Raw genomic sequence first — 20,509 nt, 5'->3', positions numbered from 1 at the left:
CGGATTTTGTTTGGTCAACGATGTCTGCGACTTTTATTTTGTAATCGATTAGTAGCATCGTAGGTCTCTGAACGACCGACAATCGATCATCGGCGACAATCGTTTCATCACTAGTCATGACTCTCTTTTTACATGTTGGAGGTTGACAACTATGTGATGTACAAAAGAGTGGTGAAAGAACTCTGGGGTTTTGATTCTTAGGATGGGTCCAAATTGGTCATATCTTTTAATGTTAATACATATATTATATTATGTAACGCCTTTCATCAATGTATGCACTTTTGAGGGCATTGGAGTTTTAAGAACACATCTTTATACTGTTACTGAATATTATAATTTAACTTATATATACGCAGAATAGGAATTTTTTGTTTCTAGATTTCAGTGAGCCCTTGGGACTAGTGATACTTTTAACACTCAGGTGACTGATAAGGCCTGTGGGCCTTTTGTTGAAGACATGATAATATGAACAGCACTGCTTCACAACAGCATACTTTTCACTGAGATGACTGTTGTCACTCCTGTGGGCCTCTTGTGTCTATGAGAAAAATGTCCGGGTTAGTGCTCCCACTGGACCAAAATTCCCTTTCGCCACTTTTTTCGGGGTGCGGCGCAGCGCAAATAATCTCATGCTTTAAAATTATTTCCATCATATTATTTTGTTCATTACACTGATTTTAGCATTTTAATCAGTTATAGTACTTAATCATATCTACCTACCATACCTAAACACTTCTTTCTGAATTATTAAGAAGCTGATTTGTTTTTTGATAAATTCTATTATGGAAATCAAAAATCAGATAATAAATCATATCAATATAAACTTCATGATGCTACACCCTTCAGTGAAAACATTGTGTACTTTGCCCAAAATACAGATGTCACAAAACATCAAGCCCAATTTAGAGTCGTATCTCAACCGGGTAGTTCAGTTCGTCATTGAGTAGCAGCTTTGACAAGTTAGTTTAAACTAGTTAATATTCATTTAGTTACAGAGCACAACTTCCAAATGCAATTCATAATTTTTTATATTATTTTAGATGAAAATAATGGTACCTAAAACGGGTGTTGTCAGTGATTTGTGTGCAGCAGTAGGAGAAGTGATGTTGGCTGATCCGTGTAAGGTTGGTAAATATCCAGTAAAAGGAATAGCTTAGTTTTAGGTTCACCAGAGCATGAGCTTTTGTGATCAAAATTTGTCCATCGCTTGTCAATTTTGGCATGCCTATCATGAATTTTTCACATTTTCAATTCTTTCCAGTTTTTCCTCTGACCTACTTTAAAAATCATTCACTAAAATGAGTTCTACTTTGCTGTAAGGGGGGGGGGGGGGTCAATGTTTTACAAACACATCTTGTTTTGTTTTTTTGTGACCCCTTTTAAGGAATTGCAGGATTGATCCTTAAAAGTGAATATCCCAATTATCTTGAAACATATAAACATTTGTTGAACATTTTAGTTAGACCAAACAATGTAGATAATTATACAAGACAATTTAGTAATATGAAGTTAGGGGCCAGTCCCTTACATAAGGGACAGAGAGGGGTCAAAAGTATTTTATAAATGTTTGAAAAACTATAAATAATTTGTTAAGCGTTATTTAAGCAAAGTTGCTTGTTCTGATGATATCAGTAAAATAAATGATCATTGATCAATAAGGGATTTATTGGGAAATAATGTCCAAAAGTTCTATTGTCTCTATCTCATAAACAAAAATATTTTGTAAAGCATTATAGTACATAAATTTCCCTGTTATTCTGAACAATGTGCCATCTTCATTTATTTTCTCGTGACCCCTCTTTAGGAATTGCAGAGTTGATCCTTAAAATTGAATATCCCAATTATATTGAAACCTATTGCATGCCATAAATGAGTCAACTTTTATAATTCATTGAACACAAACACTTTTCTAAATCATTTTCATAAACTTATCAAGATTGAATTTATAGTAACTTTAACACCATTAAGAGCACAAATATCTGCAGTGTATGGTTTCAATGTCTTTTTTCCTCTAAACAGCCATACATGTATTATATGACTGTAAGAACACCACACTCAAGGTTTTCGTTCCACTCTTACAAAGGATTATAAGGAAATGAAATGCTAAAAATTTATATTAAGGTTTCGTTAGTCGTATTTCTGCAATTGTTGGTAAAAGTTCTGAAATTCATTAATAGAATTTATGTCCAGATCTTTTGTAATAAATGATTTTTAGATTTCATAAAAGTTAGAGCAAAAATGAGTTCAGAATGATTGTTCAAACAAAGGATAGTTTTCAATTTTTGAAAGTTGACTCATTTTATGGCACTACAACATTTTGTTAAACGACGTAGAACAAAAAATGTAAATTATTACAAGACATTTAAGATATCAAGTTTTAGGGGTCAGTCCCATAAATAAGGGGCTGAGAGGGTCAAAAATTATTTTTGTCCCCCACCGCAACGCGGAATGGGATATAGAAATACCAGTGTCCGTCCCACTTCACTTTGTGGACGCAACTCCTCAGAAACCGCTCAACGGATTTTGTTAATATTTTGTAGGATTGTTAGTCACCATGTGTAGTTGATTATATTACGCCGCCATTTTGATTCGACAATTTTTACAGGAGTTATTGGACTTTGTTGAATTTGTACATTTTACACTATAGGAACACTTTGTGAATGCAACGCCTCAGAAACTGCTCTTCAGATTTCGTTCATATTTTGTAGGATTGTTAGTTACCATATGTAGTTGATCATAATTTGCTGTCATTTTGATTCCACAAATTTTGCAGGAGTTATGGGACTTTGGTGACTTTGTACATGCTACACTATAGGAACACTTTGTGGACACAACTCCTCTGAAACCACTCAATGGATTTTGTTCAAATTTTGTAGGATTGTTAGTCACCATGTGTAGTTGATTAAATTGCGCCGTCATTTTGATTCCACAAATTTTACAGGAGTTATGGGACTTCTGTGCTTCAACTTTTTTTGCGGTGGTGGGGGACATGGTTACGTGTAGCAATCTTGTCTAAGTACATTGTATATCAAAAACTAAAAAGAATTTTTTAAGCATTATTAAAGCAAGGCTGTTTGTTCCTATGGTGTGCAGCAACTGATGTCCACATGATAAATGATTATGCAATATATATAGGGGAATAATGTGCAAAACTTTAATGCTCTTTAACTCTTAAACGAAAAATATTTTGTTAAGCATTATAGCATTATAGAACATAGATTGTTCAGAATATCGCTCCAAACAACATGCCATCATCAAATTTTATTTAACTCTCCCTACTTAGGAAATCATGGACTGACCCTTAAAACTGATTATCATATATCCTTTCCACAACCATATGGCATAAAAATGTGTAATGTCCAAAAACAAAGATTGTGACCTCCTTTGCTGGGCCCCAGGGGACGATATCATGACATTTGGAATGGTTTGGAAGGGGAAGCTGCATCCCATCAATTGTCAAAATTACAAAGATCTGCTTTTATTCTGTCTAATTTTATATATCCTTAAATACGTGACAAGCATACAGTACGGCCAATGCGGATTCCATATTTTCCGCGCGCGCCCCCGCTGTCCTCGCCGCGGTCTCACCTGTAGATGATTAATACTATCAACAAACACGAGTTATCTCCCGTTAACGTAAATAAATAAATATATATATACATGTATACTGATCATAGACAGATTGCTGTTCACCAATACTATAAACATATGAAGTACCATATCCATGTGCATACATCACTTGTATAAACACATTTTACAAAAACTGTTCATGTTAGCTTTATTGAACCAAATTACATTCAATAAAAGGGTAGGTATGCATGTGCATACATGTATATAAACGTTCTACCCATGAAACTTCACGAAAACTGATTAGGCCCCCCTATCAGTATCAATCACATATTGGTTTCATAAATTAATTTTCAGAAATTTAATTCTATACATAGGCCTATATTTGTACAATAACATGTGCGTGTATTCTCTTCTAGACAATGTGAGGACGTCCTCACTTAACAGGTTTTATCGTAGATAGAGAGAAAATACTATTTAACATTACAGACTGTGAAAATGTGTATATCTGTTACATAACACTTCCTGTCTGCTTCAACGCCCCAGACGTCGATCAGCGCACGCTTTACCCGTGAAACTGCTAAGACAACATTAGCCTAGATGATCCACATCCACTTGGCTTTCAATACAAACAAGATTGCTACATGTAGCCATGTCCCCAACCACCGCAAAAAAAGTTGAAGCACAGAAGTCCCATAACTCCTGTAAAATTTGTGGAATCAAAATGACGGCACAATTTAATCAACTACACATGGTGACTAACAATCCTACAAAATATGAATGAACTCCGGTGAGCGGTTTCGGAGGAGTTGCATCAACAAAGTGTTTCTATAGTGTAGCATATACAAATTCAACAAAGTTTCATAACTCCTGTAAAAATTGTCGAATCGAAATGACAGCGCAATATGATCAACTACATATGGTGACTAACAATCCTCCAAAATTTGAATGAAATCCGTTGAGCGGTTTTGGAGGAGTTGCTTCCACAAAGTGTTCTTATAGTGTACTATGTACAAATTCAACAAAGTCCAATAACTCCTATAAAATTTGTCGAATTAAAATGATAGCACAATATGATCAACTACACATGGTGACTAACAATCCCACAAAATCCATTGAGCGGTTTCGGAGGAATAGCGTCCACAAAGTGTTCCTATAGTGTAGCATGTACAAATTCAACAAAGTTCCATAACTCCTGTCAATATTGTCGAATCAAAATTCCGGCCTAATATGATCAACTACATATGGTGACTAACAATCCTACTTAATATGAACAAAATCTGTTGAGCGGTTTCTGAGGAGTTGCGTCCACAAAGTGAAGTGGGACGGACGGACGCACAGACACCGGTATTTCTATGTCCCCTTTCGCGTTGCAGTGGGGGACAATATAGCATCAATCTAATCAAAATTGAATATTTAATCAGATCCAAATATCAAATTGTCCCATTTTAATTACGATATTGGGGCCTTGGAAATCTGAGAGAGAGAGTACAGTCATATACATGTGCATATATTATATCATTATTATTTCATCATGTTAATTTGAGTTTTCTCTGAAATCAGTATTTCATATATAATTACAGATGTTGCTCACATGCGTACCGTAATCAAAAGAATTAAGAATGCAGATTGCATATCCTTGGGTTGAGACATTACAATTTTCATGTCCTGTATGCGACGCGTTGAACATATACACATGTCCACTTCTCCCACTTGTGTTGTTTTAAGACACGTGCAGCACGGACCCAATAGGTGTACATATAAACGAAGTTCGATTGATCTTTTAGCAATATATAAAATTTACATTTCTTTATTCCTAAAAAATACAAAATAATATTTGTTATAAATAAATATTTGAATCAACTCTCAAAGTCTACATAAACGCCATTAAAACAGACAGAACATATTAATCTTGCACTCATATACGGTCATTTGTAAATCTTTTTTTTCACTGTAAACATTATTAGCACATAGATTCTTATCCAAGGTACATTATCATTTTATGGAGCATAAAAATACTAAAAAAAAACAAAATTAAATAACGGATTTTTTTAGAATAAAAAAGTTGGTGTATTAAATATGATACATGTAAATCCTAAGTACATATGTATCTGATTTTAGTAAGGACCAATAAACGTTCCCGTTTTTATTTTTTATGTTTTGTTAAATGATTTATTTAATATGCCGGTATGTAATGCCAGGAAGCTGACGATAATCTAGCTGCAGAACTGTAACTCTCTGAAAAAGTATTTTGACATAACAGAGAGCTACAGAGCCACCCCTTATAAAAACCTTCGATTTACGGCGCACAAAAAGCTGCGCACGGTTGAGGCCTTATATCGTTGTATTCTTGAGTTACTGTCTCATAAATTTAATATCAAAAAATTCTTAACATATTTTCCTACTATACTTGTGTCTAAACATACCTTCAAATATTCATTAAAGCCCCACACGACCTGAAAACTCCCAGCTTCAAATGATTTCGTTTGTTGACGTAGCCATGTTAGGTAGCCGGGTCAGTTCGTACCCTGTTGTTTTTGGTATATATTCATAAAATTCGTTATATGTTATGTATTCGCTCTTCATTTATTATCAATACCAATAATTTATAGAAATTAAAAAATAAAGTTTTTCTAAAGGTAAAATAAGCTCTTGATTCATGAAAATGCTACTAAAGTCCTTAACACTCGTGTGACAGGGATGGAGACCGGACCAGACTAATGAAAGCCGCATTGTCGTGAGTTTAGCTATTTGAATAATTATTATTTAAAGGCACTGGGATGATATATGATTTAAAATATTTAGCTAAAATATTTGTGGGGATATTAGTTCACATCTAGACGTTATTGTGCAAGTATGGAAATTAATCAGGATTCGAATTGACCGGCTACCTAACATGGCTACGTCAACAAACGAAATCATTTGAAGCTGGGAGTTTTCAGGTCGTGTGGGGCTTTAATGAATATTTGAAGGTATGTTTAGACACAAGTATAGTAGGAAAATATGTTAAGAATTTTTTGATATTAAATTTATGAGACAGTAACTCAAGAATACAACGATATAAGGCCTCAACCGTGCGCAGCTTTTTGTGCACCGTAAATCGAAGGTTTTTATAAGGGGTAGCTCTCTGTTATGTCAAAATATTTTTTCAGAGAGCTACAGTTCTGCAGCTAACGATAATCAAGCCGTAATCATTTTCTGCCGACAAGTAAAATAGCTATTGTACAGGTAGATAGCCCTAACAGGTAAACAACGGTACTTCACACTGCGGCAGTGTAACTCAGCCCCGCGATGAAATTCCTCGGCGGGATAGCGCAGGAAGGATTAACATACCGCGGGGGGAGCGCGGTCTAATACGGAAATCCGCATTGGCCGTACTGTAGGTGATTCATGGAAGCATTTTTCAGGATTTCCATACCCTTCAAAATTGGACAGGTATAGGTTCTGATTAATAGGCACTCATATAGTCTAGGTTTCAAAATAAGGAGAAACCTCAATAGAAGATGACAAGAAAAAGGGAAAGTAGAAAGGTGATTAAAAAAACATCCTAAAAGCAAGAAGAAAAAGAAAAAAAGACGTATTTTGTGCAGATATACTTCTTGTCATTCTAATTTAAACCACTGCGCTGTGGCACTGAAAGACCGATCCTGATACTCGATCATTCTGTAGAATATTACCCATACTTTTCCTTGATGCATATAGTGTGTATGGGAAAAGAGTACCAACTCATTTTCTATACCCTTTGGCCCTCTCACTAATTGACAATCTTAGACATTTGAATGTTAATAAAAATCGACAAAAATTATATAGGATCCTGTTGCTTATGTAGGTCATATTTGTACTTTTTTTTACAACACATAACAATCTTCATTGAATCACACCCTTCATTTCAAACACACCCCTACCATGGTAAATTCCTCAGTCACTTCTCGATTTTGTGAATAGATTTACATTACGACAATTAATTTAAACTTCTAAAATATTTCTTTCTATTCAAATTAATTTCACTCTTGATTTTAGCCAATCACGCAACGCCTAGACATTTATACCTCTGCTCAATTTGTCTGGGTTACGCATCTGAGGGGTTGGTACTCTCATTTCATATTGATACAGTGCTTCATTTTATTTTTTCAGTGATTCAGCGGAATATATTCTTCAAAATTTACAGCCATCAAAAGAATATATGTCGAAAACTGAAAACATTTTGTTAGACATAGTAGAACTTTTAGGAAACCTATTCAATAATATAAAGTTTGAGGGGTCAGGTCTTGAATGAGGGGTCAGGAGGGGTCATTTCTCTGTTATTATTAAGGTCTTCTGTTTCCAATGGAAGACCATATTGTTATAAATATCTTCTTTAATGCTACTGATGCTAAATTGAAACTAGTTGGTAGTCCTTTACCAAAATTGTCAACTTTATGATCCTAGAGGGTGGGGCGAAAATTATTAATGTAGTGATTATTGTCTTAATCATTTGAAAATTATTAATGTAGTGATTATTGTCTTAATCATTTGAAAATTATTAATGTAGTGATTATTGTCTTAATCATTAATGTAGTGATTATTGTCTTAATCATTTATTAATGTAGTGATTATTGTCTTAATCATTTATTAATGTAGTGATTATTGTCTTAATCATAATGTAGAGATTATTGTCTTAATCATAATGTAGTGATTATTGTCTTAATTATAATGTAGTGATTATTGTCTTAATCATTTGAAAGAGTTCTTTAAGTTTGCTTATACAGTATAAAAACTAAATGCATATTTAGTAAAAGCAGGAAATGATGTACCAAGGTTGTGAATTTGCAACCCCAGGGTTTTGACTCTAGGGTCTAGTATAGGCACTTTTGGGGGCATTTAAGTTTTGAGAACACATCTTGTTTTATACTGTTGTTGAATATTAGAATTTAGCTTAGATATTCAGAACAGGAATTTTTTTTTAGATTCCGTAGCCGTTGGGACTAGTGATACTTTTAACTAATTCTCAGGTGACCAATAAGGCCTGTTGGCCTCTTGTTTGATTTGATTTTTTGCATTTGTTTCTTTTACTATAATTTTTTTTAAAACATGTTCAAAGGATATTCCCTAATCATACTAACATTTATATAAAAACTATGTGCACTTTGGGCCTGTAGACCGGCCTCTATAAAATAAGGAACTTGACTTTAATGATTAAGATGATCAGAGTCGTGTTGTAATTTAACACATTTAAATGTGAAGTTTAGACATTATAGCATGGTTATATTTGTAAAAAAAAAAATCAGGAAACATCATCAGAATTTCATGTTGAATAGGAAAGAAACCAATGAGCTGTCCATTTAAGAGTTGTTACATGCTACTCAGGTGAATGTTGAGACTTATGGGCTTCTTGGATATAAGTCTAGATCGTGTGTTGTTCTTTTCATACATTCGGAACATTGTCACCCAGCCACAGGCATTGGATGTTGTGTTATTTGTAATCACAATAAAAATCTTTCTCTTAATTATCAATCAACAGCATATCTAGGTGTGTGATTGTATTTTTATTTTTTGTTGTCTCTCTTCAGATGGTGGTTACAGATGTGTACAATCATAGATTTCACAAGATCTTTTCAACTGAAGAAGCTTTATCTCAAATCCTGGATAGAGATGATATATTTATGTAAGAACTTAGATCAATATACAGTAAAACTCGAATATAGCGAACACGGATATAGTGAAAATACGGCTATAGCGAAGTGAAAACGATTTCCCTGACAAATTCTTTATATATTCTATATAAAAATCTGCGTCTATAATGAACACGGATATAGCAAATTTACGGATATAACGAAGTAAATTCCTATTCCCCTTGAATTAAAAATGAACGTAAAAATCACCTTTTATAATGAATTTATTTTTTTCATTTTAAACTCTGTGATTTTTAGCAATTGTTTTCCATTGACATAAAGGATTCACACTTATTACAAAATTTCTGTTTGTATTTTTTCAAAAAAGGTTGTTAACGCAAAACAATACTTACACATATGTTTAGGAAATATATTGTCGGTATTGTTTACTATTCTCGTTAATTAACTTTGAAGTTTGATTGCATTTATTTTATGGTACACACCTTTATTTGTGTAAAACAACGAGTAAATGACAATTGCAATAGACTGTACATGTATGTATTTCGCAAAATTGTATTGACATTTCTCTCTCGACATGTTCTTGCATGACTTAATAATCCATCAAGGTGAATTATCATATATAAACCAATGTGTATATTTCTTGTATAGGCTTCATTTCTCTTAAAGACGATACACACGCAAGTATATCAATTGCTGCTTTCTTATAAAACTGTTATACATGTAGAACAAATCAGTTTTATAACGAATTCGTTATATTTGAATTATGAATTCGCTATAAACATATAGCGAATGACACTTATAGTGAATTTTTATAGAGGGTCCCCAGAAATTCGCTGTATCAGAGTTTTACTGTACTTTTCAGTAGAAATATTTAACAGATGATTGCCAAGAAATCTTTTGAGATGATTGGGGGTGAAGCTATTCTTCACACCCCATAGCTCGGATAATAGATTTGAAAAGTCCAGACCAATGCTTTTCTCAGTTTTAATAATGCATTGAGTTGCACGCAGCTTTTAAGGTGATGAATGATGGATGGTTCCTAGATTTGTGACATCTAAATTACCATTGGTAGCGCAGAGCTTTTCTGATCAAAGTTTGTCATAGTTGTTGTCAGCTCTCATTTAAAACCATTGGGCCATTGGAAAGTAGTGAAAATAAGGTGGAGTATTAAACTCTTCTTTTCAAGAACCACTGAACCAAACAAACCAGAAGATTTAAGTTCATTCAAACTATGTCACCCTTGGAATAGGAATTTAAAGTGTGACATTTGAATATATGACCAAACTTTGTAACTCGATCTGTCGATCCTTACCCTAACTTAATCACCTTCAGGATACTTTGTACTATAATTGTAAACAAAGATGATGTCATTCTTTACCCACCAAAATTTTACAAATAAACATAAAAAAATTCGAAATACAGTGAAACATCTTCAAACCAGCCCCTCTGAAAATTGGTCTTCCCTAAATATCAGCCCATTTTTTAAGGTGGCTCATAACACTAAAATTTTATTTTGTGAATTGTTTAAGCATCTCATATGAAGGATGATTTCACCATCGAAAGAGTGATAAAAAGGCTCTGTTACTTTATATGAATTTTTTGTGATTTTTTCCGAAATGATAAAAAAAGTGTTTTATTTGCAAATAAGATTTTAAAATCCAAGCTTCGCTTTGATTTGATGCATGATCTATTTATATGATAATAAAACATGCAAAGAAGACTCGTGTAAATGTTCTAATTTTTTTAAATGAAAAAATATTTATGAAAATTATGACAGTTTTCGGTTAATATTTCTAAGATTTAGAAATAAAATTCTAAAAAACATGTTATTTGGAGAAAAGAAATATACGGATGTATATTTAATTGCTGTAATAAAATTCATTTCAAAATTAAGGATTATCTCCCTCATGCATAGCTCTTATCCTTGGACGAATTTGGCTCCACTTGTTTGGCACGCTGTTTTTGGCTATATTTAGATCTAAAACTTCATAGTTATTTCGGATTTCAAACATTTCGGTTGAGCATCACTGAAGAGACATTATTTGTCGAAATGCGCATCTGGTGCATCAAAATTGGTACCGTATAAGTTTTACATTAGAGGAATATGTTTTGAAAAGAAATTGAAATGAAATTACCAAATTTAACAAATATCGCTAATTTTTAGATTTGAACCAAACCAGAAAAAAAAGAGTACTGATCACGATTAGAATTGATCGAAATTATTTAAATAATCATATTGTTGCTAATTGTTTGTACTATTCATTAAGAAATTAGTTTCCTTTATAAATTCATTTAATATGTAAACCATTTTACATCAAGGGAATGTAGTTTTCTAATTACAATGTTCTCTATGACTACTTTTTTTATTCATACGTCCATCTGTAGATGAGACATATTATGGTATAGCGATGTCTGTACGTCCTTCAGTCTGTTCAGGGTTATTATACCCCCCGAACGAAGTTCAGGGGGGTATATAGGAATCACTCTGTCTGTCCGTCCGTTTGTCTGTCTGTGCAGATTCGTGTCCGGGCCATAACTTCTTTGTTTTTTTACTTAGGCATACCAGATTTGGCACACAGGTGGATCACCATGAGACGATGTGTTGAGTACCTTCATGACCTCTATGACCTTGACCCTTGACCTCAAGGTCAAAATTAAAGGTTTTTTACAATGTATTCGTGTCCGGGTCATAACTTCTTTGTTCTTTGACATAGGCATACCATATTTGACACATGAGTGTATCACCATGAGACGATGTGTTATGTACCTTCATGACCTCCATATGACCTTGACCTCAAGGTCAAAATTAAAGGTTTTTACAATGGATTCGTGTCAGGGCCATGACTTCTTTGTTCTTTGACATAGGCATACCATATTTGACGCATGAGTGTATCACCATGAGACGATGTGTTATGTACCTTCATGACTTCCATATGACCTTGACCTCAAGGTCAAAATTAAAGGTTTTTACAATGGATTCGTGTCAGGGCCATGACTTCTTTGTTCTTTGACATAGGCATACCATATTTGACACATGAGTGTATCACCATGAGACGATGTGTCGGGTACCTTCATGACCTCTATATGACCTTGAACTTTGACCTCAAGGTCAAAATTGATTATAGGGTTTTGACATAGTCATACCATAAGACATGGGTGTATCACCATGAGACTATGTGTCATGTACATTCATGACCTCTTTATGACTTTGACCTTTGATCTCAAGGTCAAAATTATAGGTTTATGCCATGGATTTGTGTTCGGACTATAATCTTCCATTTTCTTCTACAAAGGCATCCCTTACAGAAAAAAGGTACATTTTAGGTACCTTTGTTGGGTACACTTTTGGGTACATTTTGGATACATTACAGGTACAATTTGGGTACACTTTGGGTACTTTACGGGTACACTTTAGGTACACCTAAAAGTACCCGGAGTGTACCCAAAAGGTACCTGGAATGTACCTAAAGTGTACCTAAAAGTATACCCTTTTTGGAACCGGACTTTGAAAATATTTCTAGCTGCAGACGGGTACTTTTTCGGGTACATTGTTCTTTCCCATGCAACTGTCTAAGTTAAAATTTTCCGGGGTACCTTTTGGGTACCTTATTATTTCCAACTTTCCAAGTATCAATTTTTAGGGTACCTTCTGGGTACAATATTTTTGGGTACACACTTTGGGTACGCTTCGGGTACACTAAAAAGTACCCGGAAAGTACCCAAAAGATACCCAGAATGTGCCTAAAGGGTACCTAAAAGTCTACCCTTTTTGGAACCGGACTTTAAAAATATTTTTAGCTGGAGGCGGGTACTTTTTCGGGTACATTTTCTTTCCCGTACAACTTTTTAAGGTTTTAATTTTTGGGGTACCTTTTAGGTACAATTTTGTCAACATTGTTGTTCCCATTTTGGGGTACTTTTTGGGTACATTTCTTTGATACATTTTCAGAGTACATTATGGGTACATTGTTGATACAACCCAGGTACATTTTAGGTACTTTTCAGGTACAATCCAGGTACCATTTCAGAAACTTTTCTGGTACATTTTAGGTACAATTCTGCTACTATTATAGGTACTATTTAGGTACATTATTGGTAAAATCCGATTACCAATTTAGACAGTTTTTAGGTACAAACTGGGTACATTTTAGGTACATTATAGGTACTTTACGGGTACAATTTTAGGTACAAACCCGGTGCCATTTTAGGTACGTTTTGGGTACATTCCGGGTACAGCATAAGTACCATTTTAAGTACACTCTGGGTGCCATTTTAGGCCCTTTTCAGGTACCATTTATGGCATTTTCCAGACTTTGCTTGCCTCTCCTAAAGTATGCTTGACGAACACTTCAAATGTACTGGAGTTATGCTAGTTTTCATGAATATTACCAACCATGTGTCCTGAAAAAATGAAGAATCTTAATATATGAGAAATTGCATTTAATTCATACTATAAAAAATTATGACAAAGCTTCTCTTCTTCGTAATCCTATTTCTCCTGCAAAAAAAACCCCAAAAAAACCCATTTAATGAAATATAATAAAACCAAATCACAATACGAATGTAGTTTACTGCACTTTTCTTTGTCTTTAATTCAGTTGACTTGACGCTTTAAATTATCTTTATTTTACACCCGTTTCATCTCTTTTAACTTTCTAAATTAAATATACTTATATATTATATTTTCTTGGATATTGTTCCTTTATTATTAATTCGATTAAAATCTAACAAATACATGTAAATAAGTGCATAAATGAAAGAAATTTATAAAAAACATTTTCATCATAAATGATTAACACGTGCAATACAATACCAAGATTGCAATGAAAATATTTTAACTTATCTAACTTTGCATTAAATGGTTGTGCTAGATAATCATTCTTAACAGCAACATCTTTTCATAGTCTGAACAGCAACAAGACATGAATGTGAACCATGGATGCCCCCAAACTTAACGGTTTTCAAGACAAGTAGGTCAAAATTCATGTCAAGGTCAGAAGATTAAATTTGGTACCATCAGAAAGCCTTAGTGGGTCTAAAGGTCATTAATGAGGTACTTATATGTACAGTTTGTATATATATTAAAAAATATTTTCTTGTCACAAAGAATAAAAATGGCAAACATAAAATCCCTACCCATTTTAGTTGAAAAGTTATAACTAAGTTAAAGTTATATCAATATGCCACTTATATTTTATTACAGATCATAGGATACAAAATATTTTAACAGCAATATTACCTGTGCATTTTAAAAAGTTTCACAAAAATGTGCTGTAGATTCTCTGGATAAGTTTTTGCTCACTTTCCTTTGGGAGAACATTGATGACGTACATTCTAAAAAAAATAATAATGCAATTATTTTGTGGGCATGTTATATATCTATTTAAAATTAATAGAAACAGTTTGTATGATCTGTTCAAATTAAATCAGTGATTTGAAACTGATAGTGGAATTAGTCATCCCAATTTGACTTGCTGTCAGACAAATTTAAGACATATCAGGGTCATGGACTTCCCATCCACTATACATATAGGCCTAGTAGTCTCATTGGACTTACCTAAAATGTGCATGAACTGAAGTGTCATTCAGAGTAAACTCATTTTGGTCTGCATAGTGTAATTCTCAGAATGGCATATTAAAACCAGTCTGGTCAGTGGTCACACCATATAAATTCTGTATCTATCATGAATTATATTCTGAAAGAGAAATGAAATTGTAAATAATCAAAGGATACCAAAGACCTTCCAATAACCAAATTACAGGACAATAAATAAATATTTCTAATCACTGGTCACTTGTGCTATCAAATTAAATTTTTACTTGTCAATTGATAACTCTTACTGTTCCTTCGGACCAATCTGATTAAAACCAGCTCCTCGAATTGCGACAACATAAAAATAAAGGAGCGGATCGAGCTGATTTTAACATAATGCCGACGTCACTTAAGTTATTTCAGTTTGACCTGCTTTGTACATAATAAGAGTGGTTAAACTATGAGGTGTTACAAATGAAATAGCATTGCTGTGTCTAGCGAGTATATATCTAGTTGATGCAAATCGCGGGTTATCAAGTGCCGGGTAGAAAATGAAAATCGTCTTTTAAAAGTGTCCGACAATAGACGCATTTAGACTAGTTAGCGAATTCCATTGTCCTACTTTACAAAAGACACATGAGTTACATAATTCAAGATACCTCTGACTGTTACCCTTGCTTTCTCTATATATTATGTGCAGTGAAGATCATCAGACACAAATGTGAAAGGGATAAGAATCGGAGGAATTTCGGATTATCAGTGATCATGACTGGCATGAAGTCAAAGAATCTACAAAATACACTAGTGTGTAAATCACTTACTTAATGGTTGGGAGTCTCTTCAGGATAACACCACAAAATCCCTCGGGTCCCTGTTGAAGGCTATTCTTTGTCTGTTCATAAAGTTTACGGTATGTCACAACATCATAAACATGGCGTCTGCATGCTTACTAAGCGCGGGAACTCGGAGTTGCACACCCGATGCTTTTTATCAGGAACCCGATCTCAATTTACAGTTGTTAGAGCCAAGTACTGTGAAGACCCGCTCTGAATTGATTGGTTAATTAATTAATAAGTTAACTAGTTTATAAAAATAATATGATGATCTTCAATAGTTTCCTTCTGCAGGGACATCTTTTGACATACAGTGTATATCAATATTAAAAAAAAAAACACACACACACCCCAAATAAATAAAAAAAAAAAAAAAATCATATACAGATAGATCTATATATGTATGTATTATGATATATACAGATTGTTTACCACACACACACATATATATAATTTTTTCTTCTGAAATTGCTGCAGACTAACAATCATGTAGCATTATCAAGTTCAAAAGAGTATCTTACTACTAGGTCTCTACAATTATTTATTTTTGATTGTTATGTTTTTAAAAATGGAAAATAGCTTTCCATTTAGAGGTTTAGGGATGGATCCCTTCATGTAATCCTTCAGATTTTCTTTAATACTATAGCTACCTTAATGGCAGAACAAAAAAAACCTTTTTATAGATAAATTAAAATTCATTAACATCAACAGGATTTGCACTATTTCATATATATATATTTTATTTTTTTTAAACAAAAAATGTCTACAACATACATACATCAATAAAAAAAAAACATGCCAGATTGAAGTTGGGTACATAATGCTGGTACAATTGACTATAAAAGCTTTCTTATTTCAAAATCAGTTGTGAAATTGTTTAATGTTTATTTTCATATTATTTGTATCTGTTGTGAAATTACAAGGTTTATTTAAATGGGTACATTTCGGGTACATTTTCAATAGTCACATTTAAAGTTGGTACATTACGGGTACAATTTAACTTTTTAATTTACCCAGGGTACATATCTGGTAAACATTTCAACATTAATATTTTTTGTTGGGTACATTTTGGGTACATTTCAACTTAGTAACTTTAAAGTGGGTACATATCGAATACATTTTAACTTCTGTAATTGATACCCTGGGTACAATTCGGGTACATTTGAACATTTATATTTTTCTGTTGGGTACATTTCAGATACATTTTAACTTTTCAATTTTTAATCTGGGTACATTTTGGGTACTTTTTACAATAGTCGGGTACGTTCCGGGTACTGTCGAAAAATGGCTAAGTTTTTTGCGGGTACTTTTTGGGTACCTTTTTCAGGGAAAAAGTTGCTTCGGGTACCTTACAGATACATTTTAGGTACCTTTCGGGTACATCTCATTTCTGTAAGGGATACCATATTTTTACACTCAGGTAAGAGGTAATGTATACCTATTAACAACACCCTTTGGGGGGGATTGGGGTAAGCGGGGGGTATTCTTAGTGAGCAGTTCTCACAGTACCTCTTATTAGGTCACCTGAGTAAACTCAGGTGACCTATTGCAATTGGTTGTTGTCCATCATGCATTAACATTTTTAGGTCACCTGAGTCACTCAGATGACCTATTCCTATTGATATGCGTCAGTCATCCGTTAGCAACTTCTTCCCAGAAACTAATGGGCCAAATTTGGTATGTCGCATTTGTAGGTGAAGGAGACCGAAAATTGTAAATTTCATGACCCTCCACCCAAACGGGCCTTAATTTTGGGGTAAAAACTGTAAAATTGATGTATTTCTTTTAAAATGTTCTTCTTTACTCCTGGGCATCTAGCAGAAAAAATGACTAGATAGTAATGATGAGCAAGGAAGCTTCTACGAAAATTGTAAATTTCATGATCCCAGGGGGTAGGGGTTCTGACCCTAGGGTGGGGCCAAACTTGGTATATAGTGTTTATGTGTAAAACACTTAAATAAAGTCTTCTTTAGTGCTATTGATACTAAATTGAAACTACATTGATATTTAGAGAGAGCAGATAGTCCTTTACTAAAATTGTAAATTTGATGAACTCAGGGGTAGGGGTTTTGGAATCAGGGTGGGGCCAAAATGGTCAGTTTTTAAATGTGTGAACAACAGCAATTTTTAACTTTTTTTGATAACTACCATTCCAATTCTTTTCAAATTTGGTATGAAGTATCTTTGCTACAGGGAGCACATAAGCTGTAAATTTCAGGACTCCTGCACCCCTGGGGCCTTAGGGGCGAGTTAAGAACTGCCCAAAATTAACTAATTTTCAACAACAAAAAATCTCTAAAACCGTACATGTTTAAGAAATACTACATGGACAATAATGTAGCTCTCTAGCAGTAAGGCCTCTACCCAAATTGTAAATTTGATGATCTCCGGAGTAGGAGTTCTGACCTCAGGGTGGGACCAAACTTAGTTTATAGTTTTGTGGTGGGAAAGTCCTCTCCCCACAGTAGCGCTGCCACTAGCTGGCTGTCCCCCACCAGCAAGGGAAAATAAATGCTAAACACCTATCTACCCTACTCAACCCCAACCTTAAACCCGGGCCATGACTAAGCGACACACCAGAACAGTGTCTTAACAAGTCAGAAATAATACTCAAGTTCAAAAAGTCAATTATTCATTAATTTCAAAGATAATCAACATAAGCAACATGAAATCAACGCACCAGAGGACTTCACTCTTTTACGTTGAGTCTAAACAATCAATGCAATATTCACAATAGCTACTTCAAAGAAAAGCGGACGACAAACGAGTCAATAAATGAGATGACGAGATCAACATGCGCATGAAAATCCTACTTAAAACAATTCTATAATTCAGCCTTCGAAAACACATTCAAGGGGAATAACTCGGGACAAAATCAGATATAAATAACAAGTAATTCATATCAGAGGTATTCACTCTCATGAGTTACTCATAATGAAAACAGTAGCTTACTCATAAGTAAAAATGTGCTATAACTAGAGTCTTATATAGCTCTGTAGATTTCTCAGAGGACAATCACTCTTGAGAAATACCCTACCATAAGCCCTAAATTATCAAATGTCAATCTCAAATAAAGAAAACAACCCTATGCTGCATTCAATACTAAATAGAACCTAAATCACACAAATTAAATTGTGAAATCTATCACAGATTGCATTACTATACTCTAGATAAGCAATAAATCAATTATTAATTCCCAAAGAAGAATTTCCCCAAAATATTTCCTAAGATAAATCTATTACACTTATGAAAATCAATTTAATAATTAACTTACTCTAAAACACAAATAATAATCCAAATGATTTCTAAAGTTACCCAAAACAATAGAAAAAAATATAGCAGACTCTAAAATAATTAAATTAAAATATAACTTCTTTCAGAAATAAATCCTATTCTTGCACAAATAATAATAAAACAAACAGACAACTTACGTCACTTCCAAATAGAGAGAGACAGAGAACCAAAAAAGAGAGCGATTCTACGCAAGTACAGCCTTTTATACTAAAACATATACAGAATTCTATATTCCGCACGAACAAATCATAGAAAAATACAGAAAAACACTGAAGTCTGTACATGACACGCGTTTGGCACAGAAACTCTCAACACAAAATTCTACACTCAAAGAACGTCGAATCTCGTCCTTACAAAGTGTTAGAACCGAATATTAAAACATTTGTAATAAAAAAAGAATCATCAATACACATCGTATGTACAATGGTAAACCTTTCATATTTCCTGCATTTAAACAGATCAATAATTCTGACATATGGAACTCCTCAGTGTACTTCATACAGTCAAAGGTAAACACCGTATTGACAAGAAATTGACATATCAAAGTGAAAGTAGCCGTAATGTATATACACGTGTGAAAATTCATCTGTAAAGGGATATACTAGTAAGACACTCAATAATAGATAGCAATAAGTCAATTCCTTAATCATAAGAGAACTATTGATAACATGTACAACAATAATACCAACAAAAAAACAACAAATGATACGGGGTGAAATCCTTACAATATTATGTAATGAAAATATCTAGAACAGCAAGGTCATGTTAGTCATATTTGTGTAGAGGCATCCCCGTATTATGTGAATTTAATTTCAGTTGTATCATGATCCTTTGAGGCAAGGTTTAAGCCACAGAAGTGGGTCAAAGTTTTTCATTGGAATAAAGATTGAAAAAAATCTGTTTAAAAATCATAACTGAACAAAGCAGGGCCAAGGTGACTCAGGTGAGTGATGTGGCCTATGGGTCTTCAAGGGTCTTTGATATTAGGACTTCACAGAGGAAAGAAAGGAAAGTACAATCAACTTGAGGGGGTATTTTTACAGATGAGGCTTTTGATAAATAGTGGCATCTAGTGGCAACTCAAGCTAAAATGTCACTTACATATCATTCATCAAATTAGGATTGCAATGAACATACTTTGTGCTTATCAGATCATCATTTTTTTTAACAGATATGAAATGCCAATATCACAAGGTGATGGGTCAGATAAACTAATCGTTCCAGTTTACATGAGAGAAAACAGGTAAATACAATACTGTATATTAAGTGGAATTTTCAGATAAACTAATTGTTCCAGTTTACATGAGAGAAAACAGGTAAATATAATACTGTATATTAAGTGGAATTTTCAGCGAGACACAAATTTAGCGATTTTTTCTCTAAAAAGGTGTATATATAATTAGCAACAGCTAATTTTAGCGACTTTATAATTCCAAGAAGATAATAATTACCTCCAGTATGGAATAAATTGTTAGCAATACTCGATTTTAGCGATCTCAACAACCTTGCTAATAATGCCAAATTAAATCATCGCTAAAAATTCTTCGTATATGGTATGTGTATTTGGGCCACCCAAGTCAAAGGTGACCTATTGCTATTAAAATGCAAATATTCCTATCAGTCATTCAAAAATTACTTTGTTAAACGCCACACTAATTCCACGCACAAGT

General features: G+C 33.7%; 1 protein-coding gene and 1 long non-coding RNA gene across 2 annotated transcripts in view; one reads left to right on the top strand and one right to left on the bottom strand.

Moving 5' to 3' along the window:
- LOC125653309 (ubiquitin carboxyl-terminal hydrolase 15-like) overlaps window positions 1-20,509 on the top strand; it is a 122,137-nt gene that overhangs the window by 56,059 nt on the left and 45,569 nt on the right. The window contains exons 10-12 of the mRNA XM_056145760.1: window positions 1,041-1,124; window positions 9,117-9,211; window positions 20,011-20,082. Coding sequence (XP_056001735.1) covers window positions 1,041-1,124; window positions 9,117-9,211; window positions 20,011-20,082 — 251 coding nt within the window. The remainder of the gene's footprint in view (window positions 1-1,040; window positions 1,125-9,116; window positions 9,212-20,010; window positions 20,083-20,509) is intronic.
- LOC125653388 (uncharacterized) lies at window positions 13,605-16,535 on the bottom strand. The gene is made up of 4 exons (XR_008797110.1): window positions 15,534-16,535; window positions 14,737-14,875; window positions 14,419-14,513; window positions 13,605-13,677 (listed from the first exon to the last, which is right to left on the bottom strand). It is a non-coding gene; the product is annotated as an uncharacterized LOC125653388 (long non-coding RNA).

The sequence above is a fragment of the Ostrea edulis genome, chromosome 7, assembly GCF_947568905.1.
Source record: "Ostrea edulis chromosome 7, xbOstEdul1.1, whole genome shotgun sequence".
NCBI lineage: Eukaryota > Metazoa > Mollusca > Bivalvia > Ostreida > Ostreidae > Ostrea > Ostrea edulis.
Note: the sequence above shows the minus strand (reverse complement) of the source record. Positions and strands in the feature narration are given on the sequence as shown.